Consider the following 26716-nt stretch of genomic DNA (forward strand, 5'->3'; position numbering starts at 1 on the left):
AGACCGAAGCTGCAAAGAGAGCCGCCTCTCTATTGGCTAGTTGGCGTGGCCCTCGCGGGGCTTGGTGGGAGATGTAGTTCTGAAAGCCGCAGACTCCAGCGACTCGCGGGTCGGACGTTGGAGGCGTCGGCCCAGTGAGCTGACTGCGGTGGTAAGAAGGTGGGTGTGTTTGGAGAGGCTGATGGGAGGAGAGGCGAGGATTGGTACGAAAAATACTGAAGGGTCCCAAATTAAAATAAGCTAGGGTTGCCGGCTCGCAGAAAGGTATGGACCTACTTCGAATTGGGGAACAGAGCTTTTGGAATGGGGGGAGGCGCGAGTTCCACGGCCCAATCAGACGCCAGCAACTGTTGCCCGCCCTTGAGGCTCCGCCCCCGTTCCCCACTAAGGAAAGGGGAGGAGCTCGGGCTCTTTAAATGGCATTGGGTGTTGGGTGGGACAGAGGATGGCTACGTCGTCTTCCTCGCTCTAATGACGCTGTACCTGCGGCTTCGGGGTCCTGGGGACAGCCGGGTTATGGAGGTGGACAGGGACCCTGGCCTGCGCCCCAGCTCCCCGCCGGTTGGTCCGCAGCCCGCGGGGGCGGGGCCTGGCGCCGGCAGCTCCAGCCTGCGGCGAGGCGAGGACTTCCGGGATTCCTAGAGAGGACTCGGAAGTACTCTGGTGGGTGGGATTATGGCTGAACCCCGTTGGACAGGGAAAACCCGGACTTGCTTACTTCCGGCAGGGAGGTGTTGGGAAGTGTCCGCCTCGGTTTTCTCTTCGTTTTTAAGAACCCCATCTCCGTAGCCTTCTCTGCGGGGAGCTTGATCATCCAGGAGAGCTCCCCGGGACTGGGGCCTTGAGGGGAGGGTTTGGGCTTTGTATCCGGACGGGGGTCCCTAACCTTGACCGGGCCGGTTTCCTGACTCGGGGTCAGGGGCGATTCCGGGGAATCATGGTCCAAATCTGTACCTATAACGGTCCTTGTCTTCGGGACTGATGAAGTCTCCCGTTGATCTGTCAAGCTCATGTGGCTTGAAGGGCAGGAGCAGTTTCGACTGTTGTAACGTTTTTCACCCCTATTCTGACTTATGGTAGGGAGAAGGAGAGGCTGCGTCTGGAGTAGTTAGTAAGTCTCTCATTTTTTATATGAAACGTGAAATTCTTCACCTCTTAAAGTGTGCTTTAGTTTGGGCCTGATGTTAGATTTCCATGGCTCTCCATTGCATTTTTTAAATGTTTGAGATATTTTCTATTAGTAATCATTTTATAGGTGGAGCGATGGCTACCTTGTAGTCCATGGTTTCTAAGTAAATTATTTTATTGAGTAGTCTTCTTTAGTATAGATGACCTCTTTGCCATCTCTCTTTGCTAATAATGATTCCCAATGTATTAGTAGGTTGTACACTACTGAAAGCATCCTTCAGAAGTTCTTAAAGAGCAGAAAACAAATTGGGTTAGTGCAACACAGCCCGCCTTGAGAGACTTCTCTCTGAGCTGGAATGATAATGACAGAATCCCGGGAAGTTATAGACTTAGACCCTCCAGCTGATACTTCACAGGGGCAGGAAGACCTTCTAATAGTGAAGGTGGAAGAAGAAGACTGCACGTGGATGCAGGAGTACAATCCGCCAACGTTTGAGACTTTTTACCAGCGCTTCAGGCACTTCCAGTACCATGAGGCTTCAGGACCCCGGGAGGCTCTCAGCCAACTCCGGGTGCTCTGCTGTGAGTGGCTGCGGCCAGAGCTGCACACCAAGGAGCAGATCTTGGAGCTGCTGGTGTTGGAGCAATTCCTAACCATATTGCCTGAAGAGTTCCAGGCCTGGGTGAGAGAACGTCACCCAGAAAGCGGAGAAGAGGCGGTGGCTGTGATAGAAAATATACAGAGAGAACTTGAGGAACGGAGACAACAGGTAAGTCAAAGAGGAGATCTTTGAGCAATGAGGAAGGAGAGGAGAGAGTTAAGGAGCTGCTGAGCAGGGGTGAGATTCTTAGCCCTCTGGTGCTTCATTCATATTCTTTTGTTCTCCTGGGATTAGGTACACTATGAAGATTTCCTGCCGCTCCTGCAAAGAGAAGCAATATCCAGTGTGTTAACCTGTAGAAGATAATCTGCGATTTTATTTATTTTTAAAATTACTATATTTATTTTTTGAGTGACATAATACAAAATTCAAAAAGGTACACAAAGTTGTAATGAAAAGTAAGTTTTCCTCCATCCCTAATTTCCCAGCTTCCTGGTTCTCCTCACCAGGAGAATCATGTTACATAATACCTGTGTATCCGTCCAGAGATATACAGTATTCTGAATCTATAAGCATATACATATATGACATGCTTTGAAAAAAAAACACACAAATGTTTTTAAGTCACTGTGCACTTCTGCCTCTTGCTTTCTTCTTGTAATATATCTTGGTTCGTTCTATATCAGTGCAAATAGAGCTGCCTCACTCTTTGAAACTGCGTTATATTCCATTGTATGGATATGCTATAGTTTACTTAACTCCTATTGAAGGAGTTTAAGTTGTTCCGTTTATGTTGTTCCTTTAGATTGTTTCTACATTTTTACTATGACAAATTTTGCTGCAATGAATAGCCCTTATATATATCGTTAATTGTAGAAGAAATGCATAGCAGTCAGATTGTTGGCTCAGAGGTACATTTGTAGTTTAGAAAAATTTTTTCTTTTACTTTGGCGGAAGGACTGTAAAGGGATCCAAACTCTTGACATTGGTGTTATCAGCACCATGCTCTAACCAAGTGAGCTAACTGGCCAGTTCAACATTTGTAATTTTATAGCTGTTGATAGATTGCCCCCTGTAGAGGTTATGCCAGTTTATATTCCCACCAGCAATGTATGAGAGAATTTTTTACCCACTGCCTGATAATAGTGTTATCAAACTTTTAGATTATTGCCAACTTGAAAGATGCAATATTTCATTTCTGTGCAATTTTAACTTGCTTTTCTCTTGTGAATGTGACCTCAGTACATATATATATATATATATTTTTTTTTTTTCAAAAGATGACCGGTAAGGGGATCTTAACCCTTGACTTGGTGTTGAAAGCACCACGCTCACCCAGTGAGCTAACCGGCCATCCCTATATGGGATCCGAACCCGTGGCCTTGGTGTTATCAGCACCGCACTCTCCCGAGTGAGCCACGGGCCGGCCCCTCAGTACATTTTTTTTTTTTCCTTTTTTGTCTTTTTTACTGACCGGTAATGGGATCGCAACCCTTGGTGTTGCGCCCACACCGCGCTCAGCCAGTGAGCGGGAACCGGTCTCCACATGGGATCTGAACCCTCGGCGGGAGCGCCGCCACACTCCCAAGCGGCGCACTCTCCAGTGCGCCACTGGGCCGGTCCCTCGGTACATATTTTTAAGGTCTATTTGTACACCTTTCTTTTGCTAATTATCTGTTTATATTCCTGATCTGTATTCCTTGCCTATTAGAAACAGTAAGAATGTGTCTGTCACTTTAGAGTTGCAAGTGTTATTTTCCCAGTTTGTTATTTGTCTTTCCTTATGGAAATATTTGTTTTGCAAGTTTTTAAGCTTTTATGCGATAAGTTTATTGCTTTTATGGTTTCTAGGGGTTTTTTTTGCCATACTTAGAAAGGCCTTCTTCACTACATGTTATGAAAACATGTTGTCATAGTTTCTTCCCACTTTTTTTACACTTTTAAATGATTGCTTTATCTGGAATTTATTTGGTATAGGGTGTTTGGTGTGGTTACAACCTAATTTTTTTCAGATACCTATCTTGTTGCACCAGCAACTTTTATAGTAATCCTTTTTTTCCCCCACTGATTAAAATGCCACCTTTATCACATATCAGATTTCTGCATGTATTTAGGTCCATTTCTGGTCTTTCCATTTTATTGATCTTACTGTCTGTTCCTGTATCAGTATTTTAATTACTTGAGCTCTGTAAAATGTTTTGGGATCTGGTAGGGCAATTCTTACTCCCTCCAGTTTCTTTTCAGTATGTTCTTTTCCCCTTATGAACTGTAGACTTACTTATTTAGTTTTCACCATTCCAAAAATCCTGTTGGTATTATTGTTGGGATTGCAGTAAATCATGTTACCGACAACAGGCTTGGCTTGCCCTCTCACGTTAAACAAATGACCTGTAAGTCCAAAAGATGGGGCAAGGATTGGAAGCTTTATTCAGATAACCCACATCTGGGAGATGACCAGACTAAAACCATCCCGCCTTCTGATGCCTGTTCTGGGGTTTATAAAAGGGATGGGGCTGATAACACCAAGGCCACGGGTTTGGATCCTATATAGGGATGGCCGGTTTGCTCACTGGCTGAGCGTGGTGCTGACAACACCAAGCCAAGGGTTGAGATCCCCTTACCGGTCATTTTAAAAAAAAAAAAAAAAATTACTAGCATATATATTGTTACAAATCATACTTATTCTTTATGCCCCTTGTCCTATCTCTCCCCAGCCCCCTGCCCCCTCTAGTTACCCTGGATTTCTTCTCTCCCTCTGAAAGAGTAATGGTTACTCTGTTGATTTGTTGCCTAGATGATCTGTCCAATGCTGAGAGGTGTGTTCAGGTCCCCCAATATTATCATAGAGCAGATGCTTCTTCTGTCACCCTGGAATGGGCATTGTGGAGAGAGACATCCTCTTCTTTTCTTTGGTCTCTGCTGGTGACTCTCCTTGTGTCAATGCACTCCAGTGGCTGGGAGACCATATGCATGGTGGTTGTGGCGTCTAGCCGCTTTCATGGCAGCCATGGTTATTGTGGTGGCTGTGGTGGGCCACCCACATGGAGGTGATGTTTGTGGCATGCTCCTTGGTTCTGGCAGTGTGCCTGGTTGTGTGTGGGGGGTCAAGTCCTCAGATCCAGACCTCAGGACCCTGGACAGGCTCTGAGGTGCTGGCAGTGTGCCTGATTGTGGGAGGGGGGTCTGGTCCTCAGATCCAAGCCTCAGGTCCCCAGGTGGGCCCCAAGGCACTGGCAGTTGAATCCTTTTAAATTTATTGAGACTTGTTTCATTGCCTAGAATATTCTCTAGGTTATAAATGTTCTTTATGCACTTGAAAAGAATGTACATTCAACTTTGGTTGGTTACAGTGTTATGTAAATATCAGTTAAGTAAAATTGGTGATAGTGGTGTTGTGAAGTAAGCCTCTATATCTTTACTGATTTTCTGTTTACTTATTCTTTCTGTTATTGGGAGTGTGTGTGGTGGGTGTGTGTTTCAGATCTCTGTCTGTAGTTGATATCAGATTGTTTTTCCTTATAATTTTATCAGTTGTTTCATTAGTTTGAAGCCTTGTTATTAGGTGCATAAATATTTACAATAGCTATGCTCTTGTTTAATTGATACCTTTATTAGTATGAAATGACCCTCTTTATCCCTTGTAATAATAATTGCTCTGAAATATACTTTGTCTGATATTAATATAGCCACCTCAACTTTCTTCTGGTTAGTGTTAGCATAGTACATTTTTTCTACCCTTTCCTTAGTTACCCCAAAGGTGGCCGTTCTCAGGCTAAGGTCCCTTTCAATCATATATTAATTTAGGGAGATTGATATCTTTATGGTGCTACGTCTTCTTGTCCTTTACTCATTTGTAACCTGACCCTCTACCTTCCTTTTGCTGCTAGGCTCATGCTTTCCTAAACTTTAATTTATTTACTTTTTTTCTATCAAAGAAACGAAAGTCTTGAGATCGTGGTTCAGAAGAGTTTGAAGCTAGTTAGAGAATTTCCTCATTCTTTAGAGCCATTGCATTTAAGTGTAATGCACTGGTCTCATTGTCCTTACCCTCTGGGTGAGAGATACTTCAGCGTTCCAGAACATCCTCAGGCTCTCAGGCTGGTTTAGCACACTCCTTGATGCAGAAGGGGTGGCTCCTGAGCAGACTGTGCAGTTGTCCTGAAACACTGCCCTGCAGGTAGAAACTTTGAATCTTTCTGTCACTGTCTTAGGGCCCAAAGTAAAGGTTCATGGTGACATCCAGTTAATCCTTTCTTTTAACCTATTCTGGGACACTAATAGACAAACTTTCCCTACTGTTCTACAGAAATAAATATTCAAAAGCATTATTTAGAACTAAAAGGATTTTTTTTTTTTTTTAAGATAACCAGTAAAGGGATCTTAACCCTTGACTTGGTGTTGTCAGCAGCATACTCTCCCAAGTGAGCCACGGGCTGGCCCTCTAAAAGGATTTTTTAAATAGAGAATTTATAGCAGATACCATACTTTTATCTCTCATGATATATATATATAGCCCATCTTTGTTAGGGACACAGAAAAATTTTTTGGTAGCAGTCGGGGATTTCGGGCCTGAAAAAGGGACTTTCCTTAGGGCCTCCACAACTCACTTTACAGTTCCCTCAACCTGCTTTCTGGTGTCCCCAATATTGTTCCTCAACTTTATCCAAGCAGTTTTTGTCTCTGGCAAGTGTTTTCTCAGCCTCTGTCCTTACTCCTGCCTGGTTCCTTTGTCCTCATCTCTGTGCACCTCAAGGGCTGCTTTGATTCTTTGGTGCCCTTTGTTGTACTTGGAATCATCTTAACTCTTGTTCTGAGCCAGTACACAAAGACACGGAAACTTCCATACAAAGTGCTACTTGTCACAACTGTTTTGCACTTGCCTTTTAATGTAACTCCTGCACCTTATTTTGCCAGTACTAGGACAGTTAAAAGTTTAAGTGCTTTAAAACCTCCTTTTGTTTTTTTGGTTTTTTTTTTTGTCTTTTGTCTTTTTTCCGTGTCCGGCAACGGATCGCCTTTAAAACCTAAGGGAAGTGGGAAAAGAGCATAGCGACTCTATCTCAGTGCAGGATCTTATTACCTTCCAGTATGCTAGCTAGTACCTTCTAAAAGATTCTAGAGAGAGGTGGTGGCAGAGTAATTGGCATTGCGTATACTCTAGGGTTGATCAAGAGCCAAGGATAGAAAGGTGGAGGACTGTAGCACACTGGACATGAATAGCTCAAGTCTTGGTGTTGTTCTGCCCGAGAGCGACTTCCTGGGTGCTGTAAAGACTTTTCCAACCTCCCTCTACACCTCTCTCCTCCCTTCACTAAACTTTGCCCACACTGGCCTTCTTAAGGCTTCTTAATTGTACCAAACACAATCTTTCTGCCTGGGTCACTTCTCCCTATTGTTTTCCTAGCTGCTGCTTCTCATCCTTTAGGTGTTTACTTAAGTGCCACTTCCTCAGAAAAGCCTCCCCTGGTCTCCAGTCTAAAGTAGGTCTCATCTGTTCTGTCTCATGACACCACATTCTTCTCCTTTCTAACATGTAGCACAGCTTGTAATTATGTATTTACTTGTGTGTTGATGTGTTTAATGAAAGTCTTCTCCAACTTGAAGTAAACCATGTTTATTAAAGCAGTGTATCTGGCTCATTGGAGACACACGTTAAATACAGTATTTGGCAGAATGAATGCAAGTCCAATGTCACTCTACTAGATTCTTTCATTGCCTTCTCTGTAACTGTGCTCACTGGTTGTGGTTGTGGTTGTTAGATTGTTGCATATCCTGAGGTGCTTTCCCAGAAGATGGTACCACCTGGAGCAGTGCAGGAGTCCTTCAGTCACCAGCTCCTGGCCGTGAACACCCAGCCTGAACAAGAGCCACAGAAGCCTCATCTTCTGGAGGAAAACGGTGAGGCTCAGAGATTCAGTGGAATAGATGTGATGAGAGAGTGGGTGCCCTGCCCTGGCTGGGTGGCATGTGGTATCTGTCAGACAGAGACTTGAGGCTGGGCAGCTTCTCTGTAAAACGAGCAGGGTGTGGAGGTTGGGAATGGCTTGGGACCTAGAGCCAAGTCCCTGGTGTTAAGAGAGAAGTCAGCTTCAAGGGTGGCTAGGAACACAGTTTTAGTCAAAAGCTGTCATAGAGGTGATGACAGCTTTAAGTACAAGTGCTGTTACAAAATCTACAGAAGTCTTTTACAGAAGTGTCATGGTCATCTTACAGCAGTTTTTCACCTCTGCCTCATAGATTTTGTTGTCTTAATGCTTATGTGAAAAAGGCTCCCTAGTTCCTAACTGCGTTCATTTCTGGCTGTTCAGTCATTCACCTTGAAATCTTAAGTGAAGCAGTTTTTCAATGACCTTTAGAGCACTTGTTCTCTTCCTCTCCCTCCCCCTTTCCTCCTTCCCTCCATCCCTCCATCACTCTCTCTCAATTTTATTAACCTGTACTAGATACATCAAGGAAGAAAAGTGAACAGCCGAATATCATTTTTCATGATGTATGTCTGCAAGTCTATAATCCCTAATCAGAAACCCTTGGTATCAGAAATATTTTAGAATTAAATATTTTGCAGATTTAGTAAGATACTGTTATGTATATACTATACGTTAACACTAGCGGTGGGGTTTGAGGTGACACCATAATCACACACACTAATATTTCTGCAGTGAAATGTATGCATATTTACAGTAAGTCAATTTTTTTTTTTTTTTTTTTAAAGATGACCGGTAAGGAGATCTTAACCCTTGACTTGGTGTTGTCAGCACCATGCTCACCCAGTGAGCAAACCGGCCATCCCTATATGGCATCCGAACCCGTGGCCTTGGTGTTATCAGCACCGCACTCTCCCGAGTGAGCCACAGGCCGGCCCCACAGTTAAGTCAATTAAATAAAGACTTTAAATCACGTCAGTTCAGGTAAGGTTTTGCTGTCAAATTAGTTCAGTGCCTAGCTAAATTGGGAAAAAAACACCTTTGGTATTTAGAGGTTTTGGATTACAGGATTGTGGATAAGGGACTATATTTCCTCTGTTTGGTTCTAGACTTTCTTCTAGGCTCCCTTTAGTGATTAGGTCTTTGCCTAGACATGCCCCACTGCCCTAATCTTTTCTGGCTTTCCTTTCACTGTGGTAAAAATAACAGCAGCAGCAGCAGCAACAGCAACTGTTACCTACATAGCATGTACAGTGTGCAGCAATTGTTCTAAGCATTTTACTTGTAAGAGCTCATTTAATCCTCTGTGTACCAGGAAAAAGAGTCCTCATCATTTACCATCTGGGACCAATGGATCCTTTATGTTTTTTATATTTTTAAGTTACTTTATGAATAATTTACAGGAGAATCAAAGGATAGTGAAAAACAACTTCTTTAGAAATTATAAGAACTAAACTTATTTGTATCTAGGACATTTTGATGAACAAACATCATAAAAGATAAAAGAATACTGTCACACAATACTGTCCTTTTAGCAAAATGGTATATTCCAGCGTCTTGTGAAATACTGCGTGAAATCTTTCCTGTCACATGACTCACTGGATGAGAACGCCACATTTCCTTTTTGAAATTAGAAATATATTGTTTATAGTTGATTCTTGAGTTATCAGTTGAAGACTTGTTCTAAGATCTCCCTTTCACTTTCAGTTTTGTCACCATCATTTTCATTAGAGCACTGCCATCTTTCCATGACATCTTCTGAGTTGCCTAGTGATAGTGAATGTGGTCCTCTCCAGATGTTCTTATCTTTTTTAATATGGGCAACAAAGGAAAAATTCTGAGTTCTTCACTATGTTCGTCAAAGCTAAATGTGAGTGTCAACAGTGGTTTTTTTCTACCTCTTGAAGAACAATGGAATGGTTTGGGTAACACATACACTATTTTTTTTTTTTTTCCTTTTTGTCTTTTTTCGTGTCCGGCAATGGACTGCAACCCTCAGTGTCACGCCCGTACCGGACGGGGACCGGCAACAGGATCGCAACCCTCGGTGCTGCGCCCGCCCCTCGCTCAGCCAGTGAGCGGGAACCAGTCTGTATGTGGGATCCGAACCCTCGGCGGGAGCGCCGCCGCGCTCCCAAGCGGCGCACTGTAGCATGCGCCACCGGGCCGGCCCGACACATACACTATTTTGAGAATAGTGAAGAATGATGACATTTCACTTTTCCATAATCCTAAATATTTCCTTTATTCTCCCATTCTTATTATTTTAGCCTTTTGTGAAATTGTTCGGAATAATGAATAATTATTAGTAATAGTGAAGTGATTCTTAGGAAGATAAAATAGAAAAATGTTTCAAAGTATAGGAAAAATAAGATCATACAGATCCCAAACTGTATCTTAGATTTGTAGAAGTGTCCAATGGATCTATGTAGAATTTATAAGATAAAATGAGTTTTATTCTATTTGTAAAATAAAATGAAATAATTTCCTTTTTGTTCTTCAGAAGACCTCAAAAATAATAAAAGCTGTATAATACTAATATTAAAAAATATTTAAAACTGCTCAGAAAAGAAATTAAAAAACTAAAATTGTGTGCAGTAGACCTTGTTGGTATACCAAGAGTTAACCCAGTAACCCAATGGAATAGGTGTTATTGTTAACTTCTTGTTAGAAATTAAGAAGCTGCAGCCTAGAGAGTTTGAGTAATTTGTTCAGGGTCACAAAGCTGTTAAGTAACAGCTGAAGTTTTAAACCACACAGTTTAACTCAAACATATACTTCTACACTATGCTGGGAGATCTTGCCTTTGCTTTACTACCAGGTTCTCCCAAGCACAGACTGCCATCCACCTCAAATCACTCATGTCCCCTCCTCTTTCAGGGTCTCATCATCCTCTTTTCTTCTGTATCTGGGTGCTTCTTGTCTTTTCTGCCCTGTTAACCAGACCCTAGCCAGTTTCTTTATTTCAACAGAATGACTGCTCACTCAGATATAGATTCATTGCTTTCTTCAAGTCCTACTTGAACTCTTTAGCCAGTCCTGTTTCAGATCTCTGTTTTTGGTTTTCATCTCTAACCATTATCCCCTCCTTTTTGTGTCATTGCTCATTGTGGTACAGGAATCTCAGATCCTTCTGACCCTTCCTGTGCAGGTCCTGAGTCAGGTAATCTAAAGAAGATACAGGTAGCTTTATGCAAGGTAGACATACTTTGTTCTTCCAATATGAGCTTCACAGACATGCTTTATTCTCAGACAAAAGCTCAGGCTCTACTCCACTGACCATGGTCTGCCCTCCTTCCATGCTTCACTGACCTTCCAGGCTCTGCTGACCAGCAGTTCAGAGCAGTTACCTTTATGCTGTTAGTACACAATAGCGGCCACAAGCCAAGCATTACATAATTATGACAGTCATGCTGAATCAGTAAATGGGCACACATGCACAGGTACACTACTTTTATGACTTGTTTCTAGTGAATGTGCTGAATCTTGCCCATTTGTAACAGCTGTAAGGCGAGAGATCCTGACTAAACTTTTTCTACTTTCCTTACAGTCCACCCCTTCAGGGTCACTCGCCATACAATCTATGTGTTTGATCTTCTGCATGTTCCCTTAGCAAGGATGAATGACCCTTGTAGCCATAGGCTTCAGTAACAATATAGGCTGTAGCAACATGCTACTAAAACACAAGCGCTCCTTCCCAGTACAGCTAATTTACCATCATGAGAAAGAATGGTTGTAGGAACAGGTTTATGATACCACACATTATCATCAAAGACTGTTGGATCTGTCGGTTCTACATGTAATAGTATAGGGGAACTCGTAATTGGCCACAATGGTAGTACAAATGTACCTTTTAAAACAGCATTTATCTGTTCCAGACCATGTTATCTTTACTTGGGGAGGCCAGGTACTCGTCACCCAAGGTGAGACTCGCAAGTCTTCTAATCCTCTTCCCCAAGGTCCAATTAGGCCTGCCCATCATACGTGGGGGGCTTCTATTCTCCAAGGCCATCCCCACTGTACTGTCTGCCTCTGCTGTAAACAGGTTGGGGCTGGTAAGCGAATATTTCCATTCTTACTGTATCCTGGTTTCAGGAGATTATCTTCAGTAGTAATGTGTAATTGAATAAGTGCTGCAGCTCTGTGCAACAGATCTTCCACCAGAGAGGGCCCGCCTTTGTGGGGTCTCTCATTTAGGATCCTGACTGTTGGCCACAACTGATGTGTCCATCTCTTCAATGATGGGGGCTGGCAGACAGCTTTAATCCCCTTTCCAAAAGACCATACATGACCATAAGGTTGCTCAGTGCCTTCACAGTGCTTACCTGGTCTGGGGCCCCACAAGACCATACAAACAAGACCAGTAATTCTCTGACTTGGCAGTGGTCCCACAAGATCCACCTGCCACCATGTCAGGGGCACTCTCACACAGGATATCTGCCCATCAGGGGCACCTGTCTGCTCATCAGGAGCACATCTGTCCATCAGGGGCATTCTTTCCTGGGTTTATGCAGCACCTGGTGGGCCATTGGCTACACAGTCTTGCAGCCAGCGTGTTGCATTCTTCAATGTAGCCACAAAGCTACATCAGCTGCTGGAGTTCTCTCCAGCTACCTTATCTTAGCCAGCACATCAGCTTCATCATCGCCCAGACTGGCTAAGAGGGAGTGTCCTGTGACATGGGAAAAAGTTACTTCCTTTTCCTGTCCTAATTCCCATAACTCTTGCCACAAGGCTTGCCCCCCACAAGGACCAGTGACCTACCAGCCACTGTTGATACTTCCAAGTAGAGATCCAAACGGCCAAACCCTTGAATACAGGCCAGCTGTCAGTACAGATGGTTGATGGCCCAGGCTCATTTTTTTTATCACCATTTATATTGTTTTTAGTTCAGCCCACTGGCTGCTTTGCCTTATACCATTCTCATACCACAAGGTATTGGTTAAGGGCTGGGACAGCAACAGCCATCCACGATGCTGAGGGTCCCATGCTGGAGCCATCTGTATACAAAGCCTCCTCCTGAATAGGTCCCTTCCCCTCATGGAAGGGTGTGGTCTTCACCTCCATGGGTATAGGTTGTGTCAGAGTTTCCTTCATAACCCCTACTAGTCCTAACACAGTTTGCAATTCATTAGACAATGGACTAGTGGACACAGTTCTTCTCTGTTCTATATATGCTCCCCATTTAGACAGAGTGGGAGTCTGAGCCACACCAGTTTTAGGAGTGGTTGTACACATGCGTAGCCACCCTAAGGTATGTTATCCTTACTAGGAGCTTGGCAGTTCCTGTAATAGCTTCAATGGCCATCAGGGTGGAATACACAGCTGCTAACTGTTTCTCTATCAGAGAGTAACACACTTCAACACCCTTCCAGAGCTGAGACCAGAATCCTATAGGCGTTTGGAATTGGGCTTGTCTGCTGCATACCCCATCCTGACCCTTCTTGGGTTATGTGTACATCTAATTCAGAAGGCTTAGTGGGATCAGCCACTTGCAAAGCCTGCACTTGTTGTATTGCCCTCTTAGTAGCACAGTAAACTTGTTCTACCTCTTCAGTCCAATCCCAAGGAGCTCCTTTCTTTATTAATGCATCCAGTGCCATATGTGGTACAGAAACTCTCCAATACCCCAAAAGTCCCATATAAGCCTGTAGCTGAGCTACTGTTGTGGGCCAGGGGTATGCCTGTATCTTATCTATAATGGCTTCTGGGATGACTTGTATGTCTTACCTGACCAAACAACTACCAAGAATTTAACAGACAGCCCAGGTCCTTGCACTTTGGTTGTGTTCACAGCCCACCCACGTTATTCCAAATGGCCTAACAGCGTTGAAGCTGCTTGGGTTAAACCTGTAAGAGAATCATAGGTTCGTAAGACATCATCAATATCATGAAACATTGTAACCGTGCTGGGCCTAGTCCACTTGGCTAGATCACCAGCCACCAAACCATGACAGATAGTTGGACTATGCAGATAACCTTGGAGCAACACTTGAAAAGTTCACTGTCTTCCTTCCCAGGCAAAGGCAAACTGTTCTTGGCTATCAGCTGAGAGAAAAAAGCACTTGCAAGGTCTAGTACATAATGATAAGTTTCCAGCTGAGTCTTCAGCTGATCCATCAAGTCATGAACTGAATGCACAGCCGCATATAAAGGAGGCACTACTTTGTTCAGTTCCCGATAGTCCACAGTCATTCTTCAAATACCATCAGGTTTTTTCATTGGCCAAACCAGGGCATTAAAAGGACCATGTGCAGGATGAATGTTGCCAAACTTTTCTAACTCCCAGAGAGAGGCACTTATCTCCACATGTCCTCCTGGCAAGCGATACCGTTTCATGTGTCCCCACAACACAGGCTTTACTGTCCAGATGTGCAGCCAGAATTCTCCAACTGTTGTTTGCAGGTGCAAACCATAAAGTACATTTGCACCCAAGACGCATTCAGCCACTGGTAACACATACACAGTACATACACAAGGGCGCAATCATCCAACGCTCAGCAGCAAAGACACAGCTTTGACTTTAATAGTCTGTCCTCCATAGCCATCAGTATTCACTGTGGCCCCCGGAGACTTATCAGGGTTGCTGTGTATCAGGCTACATTCTGTGTTGGTGTCCACCAACACTAACACACACTGCACATTTGCCATCCACCCCTAGGTCCCAACAACAGTAGGAGCCAAGCAAGAAGGGGTTCATTTTCTGAGGCACAACAGGTCATGCAAGGAGATGCACAAGTTATCTCAACTCACCTTCAGAGTCGTCATCATCCTCAGCTTCAGAAGCAGGGGTGACCTGTTGCTGTACTTCAGTGTCTAGCAGGTCTGCCTTTTGTTTCAACTCTTGAAACCATGCTGCATCATGGAGTGCCTGGTCCATATTGGCTCACAGAGCAGTGAGCAGCAGCCAGTCCATCCGGCCAGCCGCGCACCGGGACTCCTCCTCTTTCACCATGGTGCCCAGCACCTTGCGAGCTTTCTCCATGCTCTTGGGGACTTGTCCACTTGGTCCCACATTTCCAATGGAGCCCGAGTCCACAGGAACGCTGCCCCAGGTACCACATGCTTGAGGACAGCCACATCTCCTCCCCCTTCCTAGGGGCTCGAGGCTCCCTGACCTGCTCATCCTGCCAGACTATGCCAATTGTCGGGCAGGAATCTCGGATCTTTCTGCCCCTTCCTGTGCAGGTCTTGAGTCAGGTAATCGAAAGAAGATACTGGCAGCTTTATGCAAGGTAGATATATACTTTATTCTTCAGTGGTGAGCTTCACAGACATGCTTTATTCTCAGACACAAGCTCAGGCTCTATTCCACTGACCATGCTCTGCCCTCCTTCCATGCTCCACCGAACTTCCAGGCTCTGCTGACCAGCAGTTCAGAGCAGTTACCTTTATGCTCTTAGTACACAATAGCGGCTATAAGCCAAGCATTACATAATTACAACAATCATGCTGAACAGTAAACGGGCACACGTGCACAGTTACACTACTTTTATAACATTTCTAGTGAATGTGCTGAATCTTGCCCATTTGTAACAGATGTAAGGTGAGAGATCCTGACTTAACTTTTTCTACTTTCCTTACACTCATTATTTCCTAGTTTTGGAAATCAGCAAGCCACATACACACCTAGATCCTCAGGACTGAGGAAACCATAGCACGTTCCAAACTGTTGGGTTAAAGGTTAATCCCAGGTAGGTCTGTCCAAGTCAGGGCACACATAAACAGTGAGATCCAGATGAGCTATGAGCCTTAGATGAAGAACAAGCAGAGGTGGCAGCAGAGGGTCAGATGGTCCTCAGCACCTATAGATGAAATTCTGGGCAACGCACATGCTATCACTCTGCCAGGAAAGCACCCCTCTCCCCACCCCCATCCTGCTGCCCAGAGTCACTTGCTGTGGAAAGGTTTTTCTGCCACTCCTGCCTCCCCCTCTCTATTCTGTAGGTGCCCCTACCTCTCTGTCCTCTCTGTGTTCCTACAAGAACTTGGGCAAATGTGAATTATAGTACTCTTCACACGGTGTTTTAAGTAAGTCAGGCTTACCTGTCTGCCTTCCCCGTTAGGCAGTAAAGTTTTTGAAGGCAAGACTTGTTTTATCTGCCTATTCCTATAACACACAGAGTAAATACACATTTCTTGACTGAATATAAACTAACCATGGAAATTCCTTGAAGGGAGAGACTGTGGACTGAGGCCTTGCTAATCCAAGTGTGGTCCAAGGAGCAGGAGCACTGGCATCACCTGGGAGCTTGTTAGAAATGCAAAATATCAGGCCTCCCCCAGACCTCCTGAGTCAGAATCTGCCGTGTACTAAGATCCCCAGGTGATCTGTTTGCACACTGAAGTTTGAGAAGCCCAGCTCTCTAAGGAATGCTTCAGCTTCATGGATGGTGTGAGACTGTGGTTGTTCTTTGCAATCAGTAGATTTGATCTGGGCAGAGCAAAATCCATCCTTTATAGGGAAATGGCCCAGGAGCGATTAGCCTGATGGAAGCAGGGAGTCTGTTTTTTTGCGGGTAGGAGGAATAATAGGGAAAGTGTGAGAGGGGCCGTAATGTTGGAGTGTCTGGAGAACGAAGCAGAAGAATTTGGCTTCAGTGTAGCAGGGGCCATTGCAGATTCATGAGCCAAAGAGGAACGTGAAGGCGATGAGAAGAAGCAGGATATTCTCACTTAAACTTCTTTTTCTCCTTTTTCAGCCCTTCCTGTTCTCCAAGTTCCTCCCCTTCCCCTGAAGGACAGCCAGGAGCTGACAGCTTCACTTCTCTCAGCTGGGTCCCAGGTGAGCCGGCGCCCCTCTGCCCTCAGTGAGGACCCATACCTTTCCTCTGACAAGTAGCTGCCTTCATCTCAAATCTTGATCAGGAGTTCTGTTTCTTTAACTCACAACCAGACCCATCTTGGGTTGGTGCCTTCATTCCCTTTTGTCTTTTTCCTTTCTGCTCAATCCTTTTTTGTCCTCTTTGAGGTATAGTCACTCCCCTGTTTCTTTCCTTAATGCTCCCAGTTCTCCTCACAATTTGAACACCAGGAATGAGAATTTAGTAGAGATCTCCTGTTTCAGAAGTTGGTGAAAATTGAAGATGTGGCTGATGTGGCTGTATCCTTCATCTTGGAGGAATGGGGACATTTGGACCAGTCCCAGAAGTCCCTTTATAAGGATGACAGGAAGGAGAATTATGGGAGTATTACTTCCATGGGTAAGAATTATTTCATCTGTATGCATTAGGACATTTTCATTTTGTTTTCTTATAAAGAATATTTCTAACACATCCTGTCAAAGCATGTATGTTTTAATTGCAGTGACTTTTTTTTTCTTATTCAGCTTATTCTGATTATTTCCATCTTAACAAGGGTGTGATTGAAGACTGATAGTACTTGGGGAGACAGTTTTTGCAGTCCAGCAAATGTTAACGTTTTACTGCTTTAAAATAAAAGAAAGATCTTAAAATGAATAGGTTTGGATTTCAACACATTTTTAGTAATTGTACTCTATGATAAATTGGACAATTCTTTTTTTTTTTTTTTCCTTTTTGTCTTTTTTCGTGACCGGCAACGGATTGCAACCCTCAGTGTCGCACCCGTACCGGACCGGGACCGGCAACGGGATCGCAACCCTCAGTGTTGCGCCCGCACCTCGCTCAGCCAATGAGCCACCGGTCTGTATGTGGGATCCGAACCCTCAGCGGGAGCGCCGCCGTGCTCCCAAGTGCGCCAACTGCTACAGTGCGCCACTGGGCCAGCCCTAAATTGGACAATTCTTAACAGAATAATTCTGATTTATGAAAACATCTCAGACTTTGCTGAATAACTGTTTATTATAGTAGTTATTACAATATCTCAGTGGCATTAATTCTTTTTCTCCTATCTTCTAATGCACAAATGGCTAGTTGTTTACTCTGTTACCATGCTAAGATCACTGATACTAGTTTTACAGTGTTCGCCTTGACATCTACATTTTACATGTCATATTGCTTCTCGAGTTTTGTGCCCCTATTTCTAACTCAGTTATAATCCTGAAAGCTAATGCTCAGTTGTGCTGCCTGGAGCAATTATAAAAATCTCAGTGCTTTTGTAAACATTTTGGAGGTTATAGCTTTTAGCTTTTTTTTAAATTCTCTTAGAAGAACCACTGTATATTAGGTATGCTGGTGGACTTCAGATGAAATACATACACAATGGTAAATTTCTTTTGAAATGCATTATGTCAGTTTACATTGTCTAAGGGTTTTAGTTCAATTATAAGCTTTTATTTGAAAGGTATAAAGCTGACTCCTCTTTTAAAATTTTTTATTACTGTTGATATTTATTTATATTTCCTTTTCTTTGATTTATTTGTGCATGCTCTCTGTTCATTACTCTGTTGGGATCTTAGTGGTAGCCTTTTATCTCAATTAATTATTTATATAGTATAATGTTATATTTAATGCAGATTTTTTTTCACTCTCTTTTTTTCAATTTCCAGTAGCTCACTTGTCTAATTTGAGTCTGTTAGTATCGGTTTATTTTTTTCAATTACTTTACAGGTGCTTAGTGGGTTTCAGAGTTTGAGGTTCTTGGCACAGTTCTTTTCTATACCATTCTCCAAGCAGTTTTAAATTCTTATTTTCTGATTTTTTTCTCATTAACTATCTCTTTGTTACAACATCTTTACAACTTTAGTATACTCTTCTACATTAACATGTCCAGTGGTTTCTGCCTCCTTAACTTCTCTTGGAGGGCCACATTAGATTATTTTCATGCCTGTGGTTTTTAATAGCATCATACAAGGACAGAATTTTTTTTTTTTCCTTTTTTTGTGTTTTTTCCTGACCGGTAACGGGATTGCAACCCTCAGTGTCGCGCCCGGTTACCGCGACCGGCAACGGGATCGCACCCCTTGGTGTCGCGCCCGCACCTCCTTTTTTTGTGTTTTTTCCTGACCGGTAACGGGATTGCAACCCTCGGTGTCGCGCCCGGTTACCGCGACCGGCAACGGGATCGCACCCCTTGGTGTCGCGCCCGCACCATGCTCAGCCAGTGAGCGGACTGGTCTCTACATGGGATCCAAACCCTCAGCGGGAGCGCCACCGTGCTCCCAAGCGCCACACTCAACTGAGTGCGCTACCGGGCCGGCCCCAAGGACAGAATTTTAAAAACTATCCATTAAATTTGGAAATGAGATTTTAAAAAAATAAATGAATCTGGAGACACCAGTTTCTATGGAGTGGTTGGGGTGTTGGAGAATGAGAGACAGCTTCTTTGGAGATTGCAAAGGATAGGAATTTGAGAAAGCTGTTGTAGATAAGCTTTCAAGGACTTTGACTCTAAGGGGGAAGAGAGAGAGGCCTGATCACTGAAATAGTACCTGGGTTGAATGTATGGATTGATTTTGTATGTTCTTTTTTTTCATGGAAGAAGTTTTAATATTTAAATGCTACTGGAAAAGAACTAGTAGAGTTGAACATGGAGGCAGGGATGAGCAGATAACTGTTGTAGGGAGGTCCCTGGAAAGCAGGAAGGCCAGGTGCGATCCAGGGTATGGGAAGGAGGAGGGATTGACCTTGGCTAGGGAGACAGACATCTCTGCCTTGTGAGACAAGGGGAGGATGAAAGGATAGGCTGACAGGAAGTCTATAGATGAGGCTGTAGGACATTCAAGGAGTTCTTGGCTGGAGAGCTTGGACTTTCTCTGGAATAGGAGATAGAGTTACCTGCTGAGAGAAAGCGGGTGATGGAGCAGGTGGTGGAGGGAGTAGGTGGCACAGTAGGCAGTTTGGGTGCAGTGGGGAGCTTTGGTTTTTAAAAGGTCACACATGCACATAGTAAAAAAACTTGCATAGTATAAATATTATAAATAAGTAGTATAGTATAAATAGTATAAAACTACAAATAATAGTATAAATCGATGGGTATAGTGAAAAGTAAGGCACCTACCCCTGGTGGTCAGTCTTCTGGCTTTCCTCACAGAGGCAGTGACTTCTACCAGATTCTTGATTGTATCTCTAGACATATTCTGTGTATATAAGTTCTTGCAAGACTGATAGCATACCATTCACACTGTTCCATTTTTTAATACAGTAATATATCTTCAAGATACGATGGAAACAGTTTTGATATAGCTGTTGAGAAAAATACACAGAGAAAAGAGCCAAGAGTAGAAATGTAGACTTGCCAGACAGGGCACCAGGGAGGTTGAAGCTCATGAGACTGTGAACACCGAGAAGAGACGGGAGAGGAGGAAAGAAGCCAGTCTGGAAGCCAACTGGTATAACAACCTGTATAATCACCTTCTCTGGAAAAGGACAATTGTTAATAGTTCCAAAGAGGTGCATTGGGCTAATCTGATTTTTTTCAAATTTAGTCCTGGAAAACAGACAAATAATAAAAAAAAGAAAGAAAGAAAGAAAGAAAAAAAATTTACTCCTGGAAAAAGAAAGCCATATGCTTAATTTGTCAAATGGGAGAGAATTATAATAAGAATAAAATGTGTGAGCACAAATAGATTTGAATAAAAGAGAGAGAAAAATACTGTGGTAGCTATAATTACCTGCCTAGTTAAATGGAGGAGGGAAAAACATGTAAAAAGTCCAGTTTTGTGATAGAGTTTTTTTGATTATGTTTGTTTCCACTGTTGAAATGTTTTTTAGTCAGAGTATTAAGTAAAAATAGCTATCCAATAAATTAAAATTAAAATTGTGTTCATGCTGTAAGAATTATGATTTCTAACTGTGTCAAAGAAGGATAGTAATAGTACCTACCTCTATTAAAAGGATCATTGAAAGGATTAAATATGCCATAAAATTATAAAGCACTTAGCATAGTGCCTGGCCCATAGTAAGCACTCAGCAAAATTTATCTCTTATTACCTTTATTATATAATACTAAAAACTCTTTTTTCCCCTAAAAATAATCTTATTAGGAAATTCTCAATAGTTTGTGATCTCTCTAGCATTTTAAAAATAATATTGCCTATTTTTTGGTAACTACTGAAGATTTGTCTCTGCAAACCATATTAAACTTCAGTGTTTTGAGTAAAATATCTGATTATAGTCACTTAAACATCTACATGCATCAGTGACTACTGAATGTTAACCTAGTCTTGAAAGCAGTAGGTTATCCTCTGCATTCTTCATAGAAAGAATGTCTTTTTTCCTGTAGACTAATTCATACCAGATGGAAATCCTTTGGGGACTGAAAACACTAGAAAGACCATCTTTCTTCTTCAAGCTGTAAACTCACAGGAAGAGGAAGGCAAAGACTGGGTTAGCTGTGTAACACCATATAAAATTTTATTAGGAATATGAGTATTTAATACTGCACAGATAGTCACAGACAGGCACTGTATGTAAGTAGCATACCAAGTGGATATCCTTTTCATTAAGTGGAATGACTGCTCTGCAGTCTCATTCCCTTGAACCATTTGTGCTAGCTCTTCTTTCTCTAACCTGCCTCAGTTTTCTGCTTGTGTATTCTTTGTCCCATCCCTGTATTGCCAAGTCATTTTACAAAGTCATGCATACCTAGCACATGTTGGTTTCCCTTAATTATCCTGTATCCCTCCATTATCTTCTTTATTCTAATGCAGGGATTAGCTAAGTTTTTCATTTTCTTTTTATTATTTCAGATTATAAGTCCAGGGACAACAATATGGAGCTCATAGTAAAACAGATTCCTGTTGAAGCTGAGTCACACTGGATGGCATCTGGAGGCACTGAAAGGAACGTTCCCCAGAGTCAAGAGTTTGCAGAAGTTAGTGACCTTAAGGGCATGGTACAAAGATGGCAGGTCAACCCCACTATGGGGCAGTCGAGGCAGAATCCTTTGCAGAAAAGAGATCTCGGTGCTATCCCAGACATTACCCGCAAGCAGAACACAAATGGTGAGCGAGGTCACAGGTGTAACGATTGCGGGAAATTTTTTCTTCAAGCCTCAAACTTTATTCAACATCGGCGAATCCACACTGGCGAAAAACCATTTCAGTGTGGCGAATGTGGGAAGAGCTACAACCAGCGCGTGCACCTCACTCAGCATCAGAGAGTGCACACGGGTGAGAAGCCCTATAAATGCCAGGTGTGCGGAAAAGCTTTCCGGGTGAGCTCCCATCTCGTGCAGCACCACAGCGTCCACAGCGGAGAGCGGCCCTACGGCTGCAGTGAGTGCGGGAAGAACTTCGGCCGGCACTCCCACCTGATCGAGCACCTGAAACGCCACTTCAGGGAGAAGTCCCAGAGATGTACGCGTGAGGTGTTTGTCTTCGGGGAATACATGGAGAAACACATTGTTTTATTAGCTTAGTACAGTAGGACAGATGGCTTGTGATACTGGGAGCAGTAGGAAGGGACAGAGATTAGTTTATTTCATTCTTACACTTGGATTAATTGTCAAATTAATAGGCAAAACGCTGTGCCCCCCACCACACCCCCACCTGCAACTTCCCTTTCCCCAGAGGTACCTGCTTTCAGCTCTTGTCTGTTCCTTCTGGTAATTTCAGCACTGCACTCTCCCTGGTAATTTCATACTTTAAAATACTACTGTTATTACTTGACTCATTAATTTTAGGCATTATTTCTTGACTCTGTAGTAAATGAGGATTTTGGCTCTCTTAAATGCTTCATTCTTCCTTCTTTCTCGATTTAGTTATTTCACTTATTTTATCTTAAAATGATAAAATGGTAATATAGGAAGTTTAGAGGAAAGAAAGAGGAAGAAAAAAAAATTGCCTATAATCCCACCAACATAACTAAAAGAACTATTATTATTTAGTGTATTTCCTTCTATCTTTTTAATGTAAGCTGATTTTGCATAGTTATACTCAGAGGGTACAATTAAATATTAGATATAGACATTTTCCAGTTTTGTTCAGCCCTTCTGTTTGTAGTTTTTGACAACCTGCTGTTGTGTCAAAATAATTTACTCAACTGTTCTTCAGTTGTTGAACTTCTCATTTTTCCTTTTGTTCTGATAACTGTGTATGCCTGTGACTTTTTCTGTTTTTAGGATTATTCCCTCCTAATAGATTCCCAGAAATGGAATTAGTAGATGAGAGGATAAAAATATTTTTATGGCTCTTGATACATATTACCAAGTTGCTTTTTAAAACAGTTACCCCATGGGCTGCCTGGTTAGCTCAGTTGGTTAGACCGTGGTGCTGATAACAACAAGGTCCAGGGTTCTATCCCTGTGTCAGCCAGCTCCCAAACACAAAACACAAAACAAAATAAAATAAAACAGTTGTACCCCATGAGAATATCAGTTTTACTAAATTTTTGCCAGGGTTATTTAAAAACTTTTTAATAAATTGAGTAAACAGAAGAGAATTCTTTGCTGTATTAATTTTTGTTAATTTGGTTATGAATAAGGTTGAGTAATTTTCTTGTTTACTTGTTTTTTTAATCTGTTCGAGTGACATTGAAGTTATGTTTGGGTGAGATCACCTTAAACTGTGCTATGAACTTAAAGGCTCTTACTAATATTATTCAGATGACTGTAAGTCTCGCCAAAGTTTGTTTTTAATTATGCCCTTTGATATCCACAAGCCCAGCTACTGGTGATTCACATTAATAGCCACTGCCATATCTTCCATCATGGTATAGATGTTTATGAAGTTCATAGTGTCTTTAAGGTTCTGGGTTGATCCAGTTTTATCCCATTCTACTTGGCAACTGCCTCATTTGGGAAATTCATCTGATAGTGCTCTATACTTGAAAAGCCGTTGCTTTATTATTATTATTATTTTATTTGTTGTGTGTGTGTGTGCGTGTCGTGTGCATGTGCGTGTGATTGCTTTATTATTATTATTATTATTATTTTATTTGTTGTGTGTGTGTGTGCGTGTCGTGTGCATGTGCGTGTGTCCGGTAAGGGATCGCAACCCCTGGCTTGGTGTCCACCATGCTCAGCCAGTGAGCCACCAGCCATCCCTATATAGGATCCGAACCCGCGGCCTTGCCGCTACCAGTGCCACAGTCTCCCAAGTGAGCCACAGGGCCGGCCCTTACTATTTTTTTTAAAAGATGACCGGTAAGGGGATCTTAATCCTTCACTTCGTGTTGTCAGCACCACGCTCTCCCAAGTGAGCCATGGGCCAGCCCTGAAAAGCAATTGCTTTAAAAGAGTACCTTTTCTCTTTTCCCTAAAATTGTTCCTATGACTAGTTTCCGAGTTAATACTCACCCACCTGCCCCCATTTTGTGGGATCAGAGGAGGAACACTCTTTGCTCATTCCGCCATATTTTTTGAGAGTCTCTAGTATGAGGTGCCCAGGATCTGGCAGATATGGTTCATGCCCTCGTGGAGCTGATGTCTGGTGGGGGTAGCAGGTGTTCAAGGTGATGAGCATGCTCAGAGGAGAAGTCTGAGGTGCTCTGGGAAGGAGACCAGAGCTGGAGCGTTGCCTGGGGGTGAAGAGGGCAGGGGTTGAAAGATCCCTTACCGTCTTGACAGTATTTTTTGCTGGCTTTTTTCTCTCATTTTCCTGGCTTCTAATCAGGTATTCTCCCAACTCCATATCCCCTTCATAATCCTTTGCTTCCCATTTTTCCAGTTTTTGTCAGTTGTCACTATCCAGTTTGTATTTCTATCCTACCTCACTCTGGCTGCCTAACTCATGTTGGGGTAACAAGCCCCTATACATTGCCTGCTGCCCTTTCATTTCAGAGTTACTTTCTCTCTTTCCTATATAATAAAATTTTTTTATTTGTCCCTGTTATTGCCTAAACTCAGTCATTCTCACCACCCTTCTAAGTAAGCCTCTTTTTTGTGTTGTTCTTTTCACAGAATAAATACCAAAAGCTTTGTTCTTTTTATTCACATTGGTGTCAAGTACATATGGGGGTACTTCAAAAGTTTGCAGAAAAATTGAATTACAAGATAATACAAATCATTCCATGAGCTTTTTGAAGACCCCTCATACATGCATCCCTCCTGTTACTCCTATTACATCATAGTTTTATCTGATTATCCTCTTTTTCCTGACAGTTTATTTTTCTTCTGCAAAAGAACTGGTGACATTTGTATTTGCTCTTTTTTTTTTTTTTAGGCAGCGACAAAAGAAGTAAGAATACAAAATTGAATGTTAAGAAGGAAATTTCAGAATTTTCAGAAGCAGACATGGAACTGTCTGGAAAAATCCAAAGAAATCTTTCTCAGGTTCAGGATTTTGAAGAAGGCTTTGAACACCAAGGCAAGGTGGATAGAAAGCAGGGGATTCCCATGAAGGAGATACTAGGACAGTCCTCTTCAAAGCGGATGAATTACAGTGAAGCCACGTATGTCCACAAAAAATCCTCCACAGGAGAGAGACCACATAAATGTAATGAGTGTGGAAAAAGCTTCATTCAGAGTGCACATCTTATTCAACATCAACGAATCCACACTGGGGAGAAACCATTTAGGTGTGAGGAATGTGGGAAAAGCTACAACCAACGTGTGCACCTGACTCAGCATCAGCGAGTCCACACGGGTGAGAAGCCCTATACCTGTCATTTATGTGGGAAAGCCTTTAGAGTGAGGTCCCATCTTGTTCAGCACCAGAGTGTGCACAGTGGGGAGAGACCCTTCAAGTGTAATGAATGTGGAAAAGGCTTTGGGAGGCGCTCACACCTTGCTGGACACCTGCGACTCCACTCAAGAGAGAAATCCCATCAGTGTCTTGAATGTGGAGAAATATTTTTTCAATATGTTAGCCTCATTGAACATCAAGTGCTCCACATGGGTCAGAAAAGAGAAAAAAATGGCATTTGTGAGGAAGCATACAGTTGGAACTTGACAGTGATTGAAGATAAGAAGATTGAATTACAAGAGCAGCCTTATAAGTGTGATATATGTGGAAAAGCGTTTAGTTACAGTTCAGACCTTATTCAGCATTACAGAACTCATACTGCAGAGAAAACCTATAAATGTGATATCTGTAGAGAAAATGCTGGCCAATGTTCCCACATAAAACAACATCAAAAAATCTGTTCCAGCACGAAATCCCATCAATGTAGTGAATGTGGAAGAAGCTTCACTCTGAAGTCACATCTCAATCAACATCAGAGAATCCACACTGGTGAGAAGCCCTTTCAGTGTAAAGAATGTGGAATGAGTTTCAGTTGGAGTTGTAGTCTCTTTAAACATCTGAGAAGCCATGAGAGGACAGATCCCATAAATACCTGAGGTTTATAGGTATTTCTATTATAAAACAACAGTTACTCAATTTTAGAGAAGCCTTCCTGAAGAGAAGCTCCTATAATGAATGTAATAACAGCTTCAAGAATTTTTCCAACTTAACCACCAAATCTACAGCTATGTTGAAAACCTTCAGTTAGAACTCAGCCTTTAGCAACACTGCGGAATCCACAATAAATAGATACCTGTTCACTTTCCCCTTTGAGAAAGCATCTTTATGCTTGGGAATTGAGGCAAAAAGAGAACCTAAGGACATGGTGGATGAAGGAAAGCCTTCAGATGACACTCCTTTTTCATTTGAAATTCAGACAGTTGACACTGGGAAAGCCTCATGAATGCAGTAGGAATAAGCTTTATTTGTAGTTTCTGCCTTGTTTGACAGCATATCTATTCAGGGAAGAGCGCAGTGAAAGAAAGAACTCTTTAGCATGATATATCTGTTTTGGTACCTCAGCAATGAACCTTTTCTAGAAGCGATTATCCCAACGACTAGGATACTCTAATCATCATTCTCATCTTGAGTATTAAACCCTTTGAAAAGAAATTGACCTATGGCATTTATATTTTGGCTGGCAAAGTTGTGGTTCAGAGGCAGGATGGTGTGTATTGCTGCTGCATTACTCAGTCTTCACCTTCTCCAAGAAACACTCTACCTTGTTTTTGTTTTGACTACTAGCATCACAGTTAGCTAGTAGAAAGATGAGTTATATTTGTAAATTCAGGAGAAGCGGTGCTGGTCAGTCACGGTGTGTATTGCTGCTGCATTACTCAGTCTTCACCTTCTCCAAGAAACACTCTACCTTGTTTTTGTTTTGACTACTAGCATCACGGTTAGCTAGTAGAAAGATGAGTTATATTTGTAAATTCAGGAGAAGCGGTGCTGGTCAGTCACATCTTAAGGCAAAGGGA

The 26716-nt window shown here is 42.6% G+C and overlaps 1 protein-coding gene across 1 annotated transcript; it reads left to right on the forward strand.

Moving 5' to 3' along the window:
• Positions 1-1059: 1059 nt before the first annotated feature.
• On the forward strand, positions 1060-26353 carry ZKSCAN5 (zinc finger with KRAB and SCAN domains 5). The gene is made up of 6 exons (XM_008586926.1): positions 1060-1898; positions 7490-7628; positions 16357-16439; positions 16722-16857; positions 21264-21872; positions 24678-26353. The coding sequence occupies exons 1-6, from the start codon at positions 1485-1487 to the stop codon at positions 25793-25795; spliced, it is 2499 nt and encodes an 832-aa protein (XP_008585148.1). The 5' UTR covers positions 1060-1484; the 3' UTR covers positions 25796-26353.
• Positions 26354-26716: the final 363 nt, after the last annotated feature.

Source organism: Galeopterus variegatus, unplaced genomic scaffold, assembly GCF_000696425.1.
Source record: "Galeopterus variegatus unplaced genomic scaffold, G_variegatus-3.0.2 Scaffold4181, whole genome shotgun sequence".
NCBI classification, from domain to species: domain Eukaryota; kingdom Metazoa; phylum Chordata; class Mammalia; order Dermoptera; family Cynocephalidae; genus Galeopterus; species Galeopterus variegatus.

Coding starts and splice junctions, on each gene's coding strand:
- ZKSCAN5 (XM_008586926.1), top strand. CDS start 1,485: ATGATAATGACAGAATCCCGGGAAGTTATAGACTTAGACCCTCCAGCT. Junction 1,899..7,489: donor TTGAGGAACGGAGACAACAG/GTAAGTCAAAGA, acceptor TGTGGTTGTTAG/ATTGTTGCATATCCTGAGGT. Junction 16,858..21,263: donor TGGGAGTATTACTTCCATGG/GTAAGAATTATT, acceptor TTATTATTTCAG/ATTATAAGTCCAGGGACAAC.